The sequence below is a fragment of the Plecotus auritus genome (genome assembly GCF_963455305.1).
Source record: "Plecotus auritus genome assembly, chromosome: 5".
Lineage (NCBI taxonomy): Eukaryota > Metazoa > Chordata > Mammalia > Chiroptera > Vespertilionidae > Plecotus > Plecotus auritus.
The window spans coordinates 57,103,288-57,116,802 of record NC_137776.1 but is presented as its reverse complement, the minus strand read 5'-3'; the positions used below and the strand labels follow the sequence as shown (position 1 = coordinate 57,116,802).

General features: G+C 40.4%; 1 protein-coding gene across 14 annotated transcripts in view; it reads left to right on the top strand.

Annotated features, from left to right (window-relative positions):
* SLC4A10 (solute carrier family 4 member 10) overlaps positions 1-13,515 on the top strand; it is a 276,790-nt gene that overhangs the window by 99,519 nt on the left and 163,756 nt on the right. For all 14 annotated transcript variants that reach the window (XM_080668207.1, XM_080668214.1, XM_080668208.1 and 11 more), the window contains exon 2: positions 99-180. In XM_080668207.1, coding sequence (XP_080524333.1) covers positions 99-180 — 82 coding nt within the window. The remainder of the gene's footprint in view (positions 1-98; positions 181-13,515) is intronic.

Below are 13,515 nucleotides of genomic sequence, written 5' to 3'. Positions count from 1 at the left end.
TAAATAAATAGTATTTTTATCTCTGAAAAAATTTTATTTTCTGAAAGTAAGAAAAATATATGTATTTCCATTTAGTCTTCCTTTTTCCCATTCTACAGAGAAATGATGAAGAGGCAGTTGTGGATAGGGGTGGAACTCGCTCTATTCTCAAAACACACTTTGAGAAAGAAGATTTAGAAGGTAAGACATTTTCCCCACTTGGGATAGCTATTCTTATCTTTGTTTCAAAGAGAAATGTGAAATACGTTACAATGTAGATAATTGCAACAGTCGATATCAGAACAAAGGTGACAGTGGATGTGATTGTTTTGGTGCAGCTGCAACGCCAATAGGCAGACCTGGAAAAGTAAGAACATTCTTTGGCAGACATTTACTGAACCTCTGCTATATTCCAGGCACTGTGCTGTGCTCCTATATTTTAATATTTCTTGTTTCAAAGAGTTACAATCAACTGGGGAATGAAAAGAAAAAAAAAAATGATGTCAGACTAATAAATGTGGTGGTATGTGAGAAGGGAGAATAGGACAGGAGAGACATCCAACCCAGCCTAGTTGTCAGAGTAGGCTGTCACTGGGAGAGTTAAAGACAATGTGGTATTCCAGTTTTACTCAGATATCTAGGAGAGAGAGTGGTTGGAGGCACCATTTGTTTGTGTTCTCTTCAATAAGGAAGAGGGTCAAATACTTCAACAGGGAGGTGGTATATTCTTGGTAGTAACTCTGAAACCAAATTGTACTGGTTTCAAATGTTAGTTTAGGCCTTCTTTACTACAGAATCTTCAGCCAGTTAACTTCTCTGCACTGTTAAAATAAGGATAACAATGGAATGTATTTTCTAAAGTTTTCTTTTTTTAAGAATACGGAGAAAAATACTTAGAATAGTACCCGACAGAAGAGTTACAATAAGTATTGACAGTTGTCATTACATTGCAATTTAATGTATCCACTACACTACTAGTTCATTTTTATTTTTTAACCCAAAATTATTACTAGTGAGATACAAGATATTTGGTATTTTTTATCTTTTGGTTGAAAAGGGAAACCCAGGTAATCTTAAGTAAAACTAATCATAAGTAGCTCCCAATAATCATTGCAGCTGAGAAATAAGAGTTTATTCCCCTTAGTGATTATAATATAACCACATAAATTACCACAATTAAATTCATTATTCTTAGGTTTTATCTTCAGCTACAACAGTTAAAGAACAGGAGAATTAATATAAAATATTTAGAGACAACTTTCAACAGCTATAGCTACTGTGTGCCTGACATTTTGATTGGGTGCCCTGAAAATACCCCGGTTTGGGAAGGCTATGCTTAAGGATATACATAGTGATTTGCTATGCTTTCCATGTTCATTGCACAAATTGAAGGGAGCAAAAAGTTGAAAAACATAAATGTATTATGGATCATAAAATAATTATTTATTAGATTTGAAATGCTATTATATCACTTTTTTTTTCCAGCAGCAGATTTATCTTCCTACTTATGTTATGTCTTAAGCTATACTTATTTTTACTAAACACACACAAGAATACCTAGTAAACCAAGAAATTAGCCTAAAATATACTCAATTCCAAGGGAAAGCCATCTTGGGTTTAAAGACTATGATGGATAATCCACACATGAATAATTGGAAGTTAACAGTTAATAATCCTATATAATAAAAGGGTAATATGCAAATTGACCCTAATGGCGGAACAATCAGAATGACTGCTTGACCAGTCACTATGAGGTGCACTGACCACCGCTTGGTCCCTTTCCCTGGCCAGCAGGCTCTGATGGACTGATGGTGAATGGGGACCCAGGGGTGGGTGGCGGCGGGGTCAGGGCCAGCTGTGGGCAGCAGGGGAAGATGGCCCTGATTGCAGGCCAGGCCTAGGGACTGTACCTGTGCACGAATTTTGTGTGCCAGGCCTCTAGTATACAAATAATTATAGCAGAATACTGAATGGTTCGTTTGGATAGAAAATACATAATACAAAAATAATATTTAATAAGGTCACTTTAATTATTATATGAACATGCATTATATACATTTTCTTTTATTGGGAATTGTTAGGGAATATGGGTTATAGTACATGATGCTTATTAAAATAGATTTCTGATTGGCAAAACGATTCATAAACCAGATTTTGTTCTGTTTATAGATGTCTTATAGTGGGTATTTTAACCCCAGTAGTGAATAAGTGTGGCTCACTGGTGATTCAAATTAACATCATAAGCTGCAAGTATAAAATTACATTTTAGACTTATGAAGAAAAATAGAAAACACCTTATTTATATTTACTTTCTAAATATTTCTTCTGGTCCCAAACCATACTAAGCAGATTAACATCCTGGCATTTGAGGATGCTATGGAGGATTCTGCTGTGATGCACACAGAGAATTAATCTATTCGTGTTTCCTGGACTAATTACTCTGAATCAGAAAATAGCACAGGGGCAGTGTAATGAATGGTGTGGTTTAGGAAAAATAAACTGGCAGTGTAATATAAGTGAGAGAATGCCAGGTAGAACGGTAGCATTACTGAGGGTAATGGTGGTGGTAGTTCTCCCTTTGTGTAATTAAAGGATAAGATCAGAGCTCTACTTTGTAAGAGCTTCTTTAGTAACATAGATAAAACATACCAATAAATATTTATTTTAAACGAAATAGACTTCAGAATTGCTATTGAAGACAAACACATTTTATAAAATCTTCCTTCAATTAAAATTTTATTTATTTGTTTTAATTTTATTTTACTGAGATATAATCCTATATAATAAAAGCCTAATATGCTAAGTGTCCAACTGTTCGTTTGACCATTCGACCGGTCACTGTGATGCGCACTGAAAACCAGGGGGCAGATGCTCTGACCAGTAGGTTAGCTTGCTGCTGGCGTCCGGCCAATTGGGACTGGGCAAGATGGGCCAGATACACCCTGGGGCCCTCCCACAGTCCCTCCCCAGCTGGCCAACCTCCCACGTCTCTCCGTGGCCCTGATCGTGCACCAGTGGGGTCCCTCGGCCTGGCCTCCACCCTCTCGCAATCTGGGACTCCTCAGAGATGTCAGAGAGCTGATTTTGGCCGGATCCCCACAGGCACCAGACTCTAGTTGATATATAACTGTGTAAATTTAAGGTGTATTATATGATGATTTGATACACATAGTTATTGAGAAATAATTAACATAATAAGGTTAGTTAACACATCCATCGCTTTACATAATTACCTTTTTTTGTGTGTGGCAAACATTTAAGATCTACTCTTTTAGCAACATTCAAGTATGTAATACCGTGTTATTAACTGTAGTCACCATGCTGTATAATAGATCCCCAGAATATACTCATTTTATAACTAGAACTTTAAAAAGTACCTTTGGCCAATATCTTCCCATTTCCCCCAACCCCCACCCTGTGGCAACCAACCTTTCCATTAAAATTTTAAATTTGAAAATTACTGTTTCTCAGAACTGTGTATATATTTAGCTAATAGAACTACTGGTATAATTTAACATCCTTAGTACAGCTTGTAGAAATTCCAGATGGTTAAAAATATCTACAAAGTCTCAGGTGAAATATGTTTAATGGAAAATGAATACCTGACCAATATCAACAGTTTGGTGTATATTAGAGTATTCATACATATTATACATTCTGATGAATGATTTGTCAAATGTATAATTTTCTCCTTCTAAACCTATTTATTCTTTTGTTTTATATATATCTTGCATCACCTCTTATTACATAAAATCAAGAGCATGCAATTTTACTAGATTCTGCTCACTTTCTATTTTTCTACATCATGTAGTCAGAAAATTCTTTGAATCTATCTCAGGGTGTTTCCTCTCATCCCTTCCTTTTCGTTCTTACTGCCTTTGCTCCAATTCTTTCCCTTTCTGTATACTGAGTGCTATGTCTTTCTCACAATCCTCCCTCCCTTGTTAGTATTGCTAGTATTCTTCCTAAGCATACTTCTGTTTCTGATGGTAAAATATAGCTAGCAGCATTGAGTCCCTATAGTTAGACCACTTCAGGATCTCGAATAGAGCCAAAATTATTGAGGTTAACCAATTTTCATTTTGGTCTCCCACATTCTTGTGGAACTAGTACTGTTTAAAGAATAAGATTACAAAAGGAATAATGCATTAATACCCTTGAAATTCTTTCTTGTACTTACCCTTTAGTACAAGTGCAGTGGATACAGTGACTAGATAAAATACACAATGCTCAGTCAAATTTGAATTTTATTTTTTAAAATATATTTTATTGATTTTTTACAGAGAGGAAGAGAGAGGGAGAGAGAGTTAGAAACATCGATGAGAGAGAAACATCAATCAGCTGCCTCCTGCAGACCCCCTACTGGGGATGTGCCTGCAACCAAGGTACATGCCCTTGAGTCCGCAGGCTGACGCTCCATCCACTGAGCCAAACCGGTCAGGGCTAAATTTGAATTTTATTTTATTTTTATTTTTTATTTTTTTAAATAAATCTTTATTCAGATTATTATAATTGTTTCTCCTTTTTCCCCCCATAGATCCCCTCCACCCGGTTCCCACCCCACCTTCTGCCTTTACCCCCCCCCCACACTGTCCTCATCCATAGGTGTATGATTTTTGTCCAGTCTCTTCCTGAATCCCCCCATACCCCTTTCCCCCTGAGAATTATCAGTCCATTCCCTTTCTATGCCCCTGATTCTATTATATTCACCAGATTATTCTGTTCCTCAGGTTTTTAATTCACTTGATTTTTAGGTTCACTTGTTGATAGATATGTATTTGTTGTTCATAATTTTTCTCTTTACTTTTTTCTTCTTCCTCTTCTTAAAGAATACCTTTCAGCATTTCATATAATACTAGTTTGGTGGTGATGAACTCCTTTAGCTTTTTCTTATCTGTGAAGCTCTATCTGCCCTTCAATTCTGAATGATAGCTTTGCTGGGTAGAGTAATCTTGGTTGTAGGTTCTTGCTATTCATCACTTTGAATATTTGTTGCCACTCCCGTCTGGCCTGCATAGTTTCTGTTGAGAAATCAGCTGACAATCGTATGGGTGCTCCCTTGTAGGTAATTAACTGTTTTTCTCTTGCTGCTTTTAATATTCTCTCTTTGTCTTTTGCTCTTGGCATTTTAATTATGATGTGTCTTGGTGTGGTCCTCTTTGGATTCCTTTTGTTTGGTGTTCTGTACGCTTGGGGTGTCTGGACTTGTAAATCTATTTCTTTCACCAGGTGGGGGAAGTTTTCGGTCATTATTTCTTCAAATAGGTTTTCAGTTTCTTGCTCTCTCTCTTCTTCTGGCACCCCCATAATTCTGATGTTGGTATGCTTGAAGTTGTCCCAGAGTCTTCTTACACTATCTTCAACTTTTTGGATTTTTTTTTTCTTTTTGCTTTTTCGGTTGAGTGTTTTTTGCTTCTTTGTATTTCAATTCTTTGACTTGATTCTTGTGTTCCTCTAGTCTGTTGTTGGGTCTCTGTATAATATTTTTTATTTCCGTCAGTGTCTGTTTAATTTCTAGTTGGTCCTTTTTCATATCTTCAAGGGTCTCATTATATTTATCGGCCTTTTCTAGGATATTCTTGAAAAGCCTTATAACCGTGGTTTTGAATTCTATATCCAGTTGTTTGTTTTTCTCCATTTCTTTTGTTTGTGATCTGTTTCTTTGTTGCCGCATTTTCACTGCTTCCCTGAGTTGGTAGGGTAGGTTTGTGTGCCAGGTTTCCTATATGGCCCAGTGGGTCGGCCTCCCCAGTTAACCTGAGGTGGATACTCTTGGTGCACCCCTTTGTGGACTGTATGTACAGCCTTGTTGTAGTTAAGTCTTGATTGTTGTTGGTATCACTGGGAGGAATTGACCTCCTGGCCAGTTGGCTGTGAGAATCAGCTGTGTCTACGCTGGGAGAAGTTTGGTGCTGGAGACAACCTTATAGGATTAGCCTTGCCAAATTACAAAAGCCTCTGTGCTCAGCTTGGATGGGGTGGAGTCTCAGGGCGGAGCAAACAGTCTTGGCTTCCCGTCAGCCTTGCCCTTGTGCGCGCACCTCCAGACCTCTGCCTTCCCCGGCTCCCGAGTCTCCGCCCGAGAGTCCAGATTCCCCCCTGCAAGAGCGTGGGTCCCCAGGAGCTCCCCTGGAACTGGGGTTCAGTGCAGTCAGAACTGGGGCTCAGTGTAGTCAGAACTGGGGCTCAGTGCAGTCAGGAGCTTCTGACTCCCTTCCAGTAGGGAAAGCCTCCAGCAAGCTCCGCAATCTTTGTGTGCACTGGTGCGCACGCCCCCAGACCTCTGCCTTCCCCGGCTTCTGAGCCTACGCCCAAGAGTCCAGATTCCCCCCTGTAAGAGCGTGGGTCCCCAGGGGCTCGCCTGGAACTGAGGTTCAGTGCAGTCAGAACTGGGGTTCAGTGCAGTCAGGACCTTCCAACTCCCTTCTGCTAGGGAAAGCCTGTGGCAACCTCCGCAGCCTTTGTGCACAGTGGCGCACACTGGCACATGCGCCTCCAGACCCCTGCCTGCCAGAGCTCCCCTGGGTCTCCCCCAGGTCTCCGAGTCTCCGGGTGCCTTTCTCTCTACCTGACAGTCCAGACGCCCCCTGTATGAGACTGGGTCCACGGGGTTTCGCCCAGGACTGGGGTTCAGTGCAGTCAGAACTGGGGTTCAGTGCGGTCGGGGGCTTTCTTCCCCCTTCTGCCAGAGAAAGTCAGCCAGGCTCTCAGCGCCCTTCCTCTCTGCGCACACAAAGACCCTTTGCCGTACCTCCAATTCTCTGTGAGCTTTCCTCTTCTAGTTGTAGAATTTTCACTCAGCCAGCTTTCCTGTGGTTCTGGATGGTGTCCGTTCTGTCTTTTAGTTGTAGTTTTGAAATTGTTGTGCGAGGCAGCAGTTTAGGTGCTTACCTATGCCGCCATCTTGGTTTCTCCTAAATTTGAATTTTAGATAAACAATAAATAACCCTTTAGTATAGGTAGGCCAGGTAATAATTTTATTTATATTTTAAAAATTTCTAAATCTGTCAACCCAGTAGTGGGTGTTATGATGAATTACCAATGTCCCCTCTTAAGGATTGAGGCACTTATTTCCACATTTGCCATGGGTGTTGCCTGCAGTTGGTTCACACCTAAATCATTCCCCAGAAATTACATTTAGCTTAAGGGAGCTGCTCCTTGCCTGTTGAATTCAATTCATGGTCAGTGAAGGAGTTTAAAGCTCTCTCCCTCCACTCTCATCCCTGCCTCAATTTGGTATAACTCTGAAGGGTTGTCTCAGCTTCAGAGCCTCCTGTGGAAACTGAGGCCTTCATTGCAGCTGTACCATAATTCTTTCGCTTCTCAATGCTGCTGCCCATATTTCCTCACAGATGTTATTGCAGGCAGCTCTCTTCAACAAACCCTTTGAACACTCCTCAGAGTCTGTTTCCTGAGGAAGCTGACCCACTTATTGATCATTTCCCTGGTCCCTGAACAGTACTAATAGACGTATTCGGTAATTGGCAGGACCTTCACATTCGTTTCTTAGCCTGAGGGTTGAGAACTATTTCAGAGAGTGAAAAGGCTCTGAAACTCCTTGCCTTGGCCATGAGAGGAAATGAAAATCAGTATTGAATGTGATGGGAAATGGCAGAGATTAGTGTCATTTTTATTTATTTAATATTTTAATTTAATTTTTATTGTTGATACTATTACAGATGTCCTCCATTCCTCATTCCTACCCCCCCTCCCCCGCTTTGCCCACCATTTAAAAAAATATATATTTTTTATTGATTTCAGAGAGGGAGAGAAAGAAAGAAACATCAATGATGAGAGAGAATCATTGATTGGTTGCCTTCTGCACATCCCCAGTGGGGATCAAGCCTGCAACCTGGGCATGTGCCCAGACCAGGAATCTAACTGTGACCTCCTGGTTCACAGGTCCACCCTCAACCGCTGAGTCATGCTGGCCAGGCTGCCCACCATTTTTTAAAGACCTAAAGTATGTAACAGGTTGTCCACTACAGAAAACAGGCATTGAAATAAAAAGCTATTCATTTATATAGATTCTTTTAAATTTTGAAGTTGAACTATGTTAATAAATACTGAGTTTGTAATCATTCAAAGTGTATATACATTTTGGTGACACCCTGTATATTGTTGTACTTCCCAAGGGAATGTTTCTTTCTGGTGCTCCTTCTTGATAGTAATAAAAAATGCTATTGCCAGATCAACAATAAATAGCAACATCACCCAATACCTGAGGTCATGTTAACCTGCTCTAACGGAGAGCTTACATCTGATACAGCAGCTGCAATTGATGCTACCACGTGGCTTATTTTGCAATAGTCCATTACCTCCTTCTCATCTCTTCCACTTATTAGTGATTTTCCTCCGCATGAACTAGAATGCCAGTTCTGCCCATACGTTGGTGTTACCCAACTCCTGCTGGCAGAATAATTATCTTCCTCCTCCCAACTTCTCTTTCAGAGTTTGCATCTTTTCTTGTGTTATATATATTTGTTATGTTTCTTATTTGATTATAAGCTTATTAAGGGGCAAATTCCACCTTATACATATTTACATTCTCCCATGATATCCAGCACTTTTTATTAAACTAGATAGATGCTAAACAAAATCCTTGCTAACACTTCTTACTTTCTGTTTGTTTGATAGTAACCATCCTAATGAGAGTGAGGTGGTCTTTCATTGTGTGTTGTATTTCTTTGTTCAATAATATGTCACTAAAAAATTAAATTTGTGTAATGTAATTAGGTACATAATTAACGCTCATCAAATATTTAATCACCCTTCAAACATCTAACATGCAAATACAGTAGTTTCTAATTATGTTTTGCTGTATGAAGATAAACCTAGTTACATTTTATTCTGTTATTCAAGAATTCATAAATATAAAACTTTAATGGAAAAGTTAAACTAATCTTTAAATCTGGCTTACAAATTAAATAAAAATGTTTTCTTTATCATATATTGCTTTTAGCAAATATTAAATTACTTTAAAGTCAAGGATTTAATAGAGAAAATGATACCTCTATTTTGATATTCCTTTGCTCATTCAATTGAGGGGAAAAATAGTTATGTTACTAGTTTATTTCCTTTGGGGACCTTACTGCATAATGGGCCCAACGTCCAGAGATAATGTAATAAAAGCACCTAGCACAAAGTTATCATACAACATGATTCTTATTTATCAATGGTAGCACCTATAATTATAATACAGTATTTTACAACTGAGGTAAAAAATAGTGTGGTGGGGAAAAAAAAGAAAAGAAAAAGCTAAAAATTAGGCCTAGACTTTTTCTTTCTAATCTTTTATTTAAAAAAAATTGCCATTAGAAGGAAAATGTGGAATCTGCTGAGAGAAACCAAAGGTGGCTTCAGGGAGGCAGAGGCAGGCTTTGAAAAATGAATAGCAGTTTTGAAGGCAAAGAAGGAAGGATCAGTTGTATGCAGGGGATGGCAAACATGGTGTGGCTAAAGCATTAGGATAGTGTGCCTGGAGGTAAAGAATGAATGGAGATTAAATTTAAATATTTGCAAGAGGTCAGATAGTGAAGAATGAATTAATCATTGAATTTACTCAATGAGGTAAGTATTATTATGATCTCCATTTTACGAAGAAAGAAACTAAACACGGAAGATTGACTTGCCCAGTCCACATGACTAGCAAGCCTTAGAGCCGGGATTCAAATGCACCTTGTTTATAGGTGACTGAATGCAGCAAGATTACCATTAACTGGAAGACTGGAGCGCATGTACTCACTTGATCATGACTATTTTAAAGATATTATGAAGCAATGAGGAATTTGATAATTAGTACCCATATCACAATAGTTCTCCAAATGATTTTGCAAACATTAGAAAGTTTTATAATTAGTAAATTCCCATTCTTACAAATAGAAAAGAAGCCTCGCTCCCACTGGAAACGATTTTCATTATAACTTCCTGTTCCCTTATTTTAAACCAGAGGCCCGGTGTACGAAAATTCATGCACTCAGCGGCGGGGGGAGGGTGTTCCTCAGCCCAGCCTGTGCCCTCTCACAGTCCGAGAGCCCTCTGGAGATGTCCACCTGCCAACTTAGGCCCGTTCCCCAGGGGATTGGGCCTAAGCTGGCAGTCAGACATCCCTCTGGCAGCCCAGGAGCCCTTGGGGGATATCCACCTGCTGGCTTAGGCTTGCTCCCTGGGGGATTGGGCCTAAGCTGGCAGTCAGACATCTCTCTGGCAGCCTGGGAGCCCTTCAGCCTGGCTTGTGGCTGAGTGGGGCTACCTCTGTGGGAGCGCACTGACCACCAGGGGGCAGCTCCTGCATTGAGTGTCTGCCTCTTGGTGGTCAGTGCACATCATAGCAACCAGTCATTCCCAGTCATTCCATCTTTAGGGTCAATTTGCATATTACAATTTTATTATATAGGATTCCTGTCTCTGCTGCACCACAAAATAATCATATTGTTTCTTTATTCCAAATATCTTTTCTTCTAAAAAGAAAGAACCATTTTTTTCTGCTATTGGTTAACTTTTGTGCAACTTAGTGTTGTTGATAAAAGGATTTTCAAAGACAATTGATGGGGCAATTCTAAGTTGTATTTGATGCACTGGTAATAATTAGTAGAGTTACTTAATTACACAGAATCCATTTGAAATTGTACATTTTGCATGCCAAACACTTTAGATATTTGAGGATGGAAATTAGGAAGACAGACTAATACTGAAGATTTCAGAAAAAAAAAGCCAATAGTAAATTTCATTCCCTTGTTGAGCTATCTTTGCCACCTGTGTACATTGTACAATGAACTGTTCTATTTTTTTTATGGGTATCCTAAATATAAGAACCAAATAAGAGAATATTCTCTTAAAGTTTTTATTTGTAGAATTTGCTGTAATTCCTAAAATGAACTTTCAGGTGAGTTATATATTATTACCATGTTTCTTCACTTTAATTGTTTCACATAATTTTTGTATGTGACCCACATCAATTTTTTTGGTACATAATTTATTCATGATATTCTTTATATTTGAAGTGAGTGGTAACTTGATAGTTATTTATAGTCTACTTTTACAGTATATTGTAATTCTAAGGAAATTTGAAATATCTGAAGTATTCTTAAAAATTTGCATATGGTTTTTACACCATGTACAAGTAGTTATAGATGTGTGTGCATGAGGATAGTAACATATTTTAATGTATATAGGTGGCTAAACAATTCTGCAAATTTATGGTTTCATAATTTAGGGGTCCTGCTTGTACATTTTGCATTCCTAGCTTAGGATGTCAGTTTTTAGGCAGCCAATCCTATCTAATAAAAGAGTAACATGCAAATTAACCATCACTCCGCACACCCACAAGCCACGCCCACCAGCCAATCAGGAGCGAGTATGCAAATTAAGCCAACCAAGATGGCTGCAGCCACAGAGCGGGCAGGAGGCTTGGGTTTCCCCGGCAATAGAGGAAGCCAAGCTTTCCACACACCCAGGCCGGCCAGGCCTCCACTCAAGGCTACAAAGTTTCAATTATAGAATATAAATAAATCCCAACAAAAATGGCGGCAGCCACGGAGCTAAAGAGAGCAGGAGGCTTGAGTTGCCCCCGGCAATGGAGGAAGCCAAGCTTCTGCAGCCCTGGCCTGCCTTGGCCTCTGCTCAAGGCTACAAAGTTTCAATTATAGAAGATAAATAAATCCCAGATCCCAGGGCCTCCGCTTGGGTCGCTGGGGGGCGTGGCCAGCCTGCAAACCAGCACAGGCCCCTCGCCCAGGCCGCCCCATGCCCCAAGGGAACCCCACCCTGATCCGGGACACCCTTCAGGGCAAACCAGCTGGCCCCACGAGTGCACCAGGCCTCTATCCTATCTAATAAAAGAGTAATATGCAAATTGACCATCACTCCAACACACAAGATGGCTGCCCCCATGTGGACACAAGATGGCTGCCACAAGATGGCCAGCAGGGTAGGGCAGTTGGGAGGGACCAGGCCTGCAAGGGAGGGTAGTTGGGGGCAATCAAGCCTGCAGGGGAGGGCAGTTAGGGGTGACCAGGCCAGCAGAGGAGGGAAGTTTGGGGTGACTGGGCCTGCAGGGAAGGGCAGTTGGGGGGGGACCCAGGCCTGCAGTAGAGGGCAGTTGGGGGGACCAGGCCTGCAGGGGAGGGCAGTTAGGGGTGACCAGGCCTGCAGGGGAGGGCAGTTAGGGTCAAAGAGGCTGGCAGGGGAGCAGTTAGGCATCATTCAGGCTAGCAGGGGAGTGGTTAGGGGGTGATCAGGCTGGCAGGCAGAAGCGGTTAGGGGCAATCAGGAAGGCAGGCAGGTGAGCAGTTGGGAGCCAGAGGTCCTGGATTGTGAGAGGGATGTCCGACTGCCCGTTTAGGCCCGATCCTACCGATCCTACTGGGATCGGGCCTAAACGGGCAGTCGTACATCCCTCGCGGGGTCCCAGATTGGAGAGGGTGCAGGCTGGGCTGAGGGACACACACCCCCGTGCACGAATTTCATGCACCAGGCCTCTAGTAAATAATAATACACAAATAAACAGCTGTAGTCCTACTTTTGCCACATCATGTATTATCATATAGGGTTATGTTAACACTATACTTTTATTTTGAGTTTTCCAGGCATTTGATACTTCTGTGTGTTCCTTATTTAATTATATAGTTTAATAGTGTGGGAGTGGTCCTATGAAGGCGATCAACTTAGTTTATTTCATGATAAATTTCTTAAATCTCTATTTCACTTGCTAATCTTTCCCAGTTGGGATATTCTACTTTAAAGCTCCTTGGCTGCATGTAATCATAGCCTCCACAGGTTATCTCCTTTCTATAGGACCTTCTCACAGTATAAGCAGGAGTAGACTACCATCCATTGGGACTTTTCTTATGAAGTTATCATCATTCACCAATAAGAGTTAAGTGCTAATGGGATACAAGCACTGAGCCAGGTTTCTGTTCTATGCTCTTTATTCTGCAAGGAGGTTTAGATAACCAGTGATGTCGATAGGGCATTTGACTCCCCATTGAGAGAAAAAAATTACAGTGGCCACTTTGCACATAAATGTTTACATTTAAAAATTGTCAATGGATATACATGCTGATAATAAATACATATTAAATAATCGAAAAAGGTAACATTCTTGATTTTTTTTAATCCTCACTCGAGGATATTTTTTCCATTAATTTTTAGAGGGAGTGGGAGAGAGAAAGACAGAGAGAAATTCTATGTGAGATAAACACATTGATTGGTTGCCTCCACATGTACCCTGACCAAGAGCCTGTCCTTATCAGAAATTGAACCCGGGACCCTTCTGTCCACAGCCTGATGCTCTATCCACTGAGCCAAACAAGCTAGGGCAATGTTCTTGATTTTTAAATAACATATGCCTATAATTTTAACAGTATAGGTATCACTAGAACCTCAGTAGAACTGATTCCATTTTGGGGACAATAGTGTGAGATTACTTTTTTTCAATGCTCTCTTATATTTTCTCCCAGTAAGTTTGTTTACTCCCTTTCTATCTTCCCTCTTTCCTGGTTACCTTGTCATTTCTACTGCCTTTAGCATGTCAGA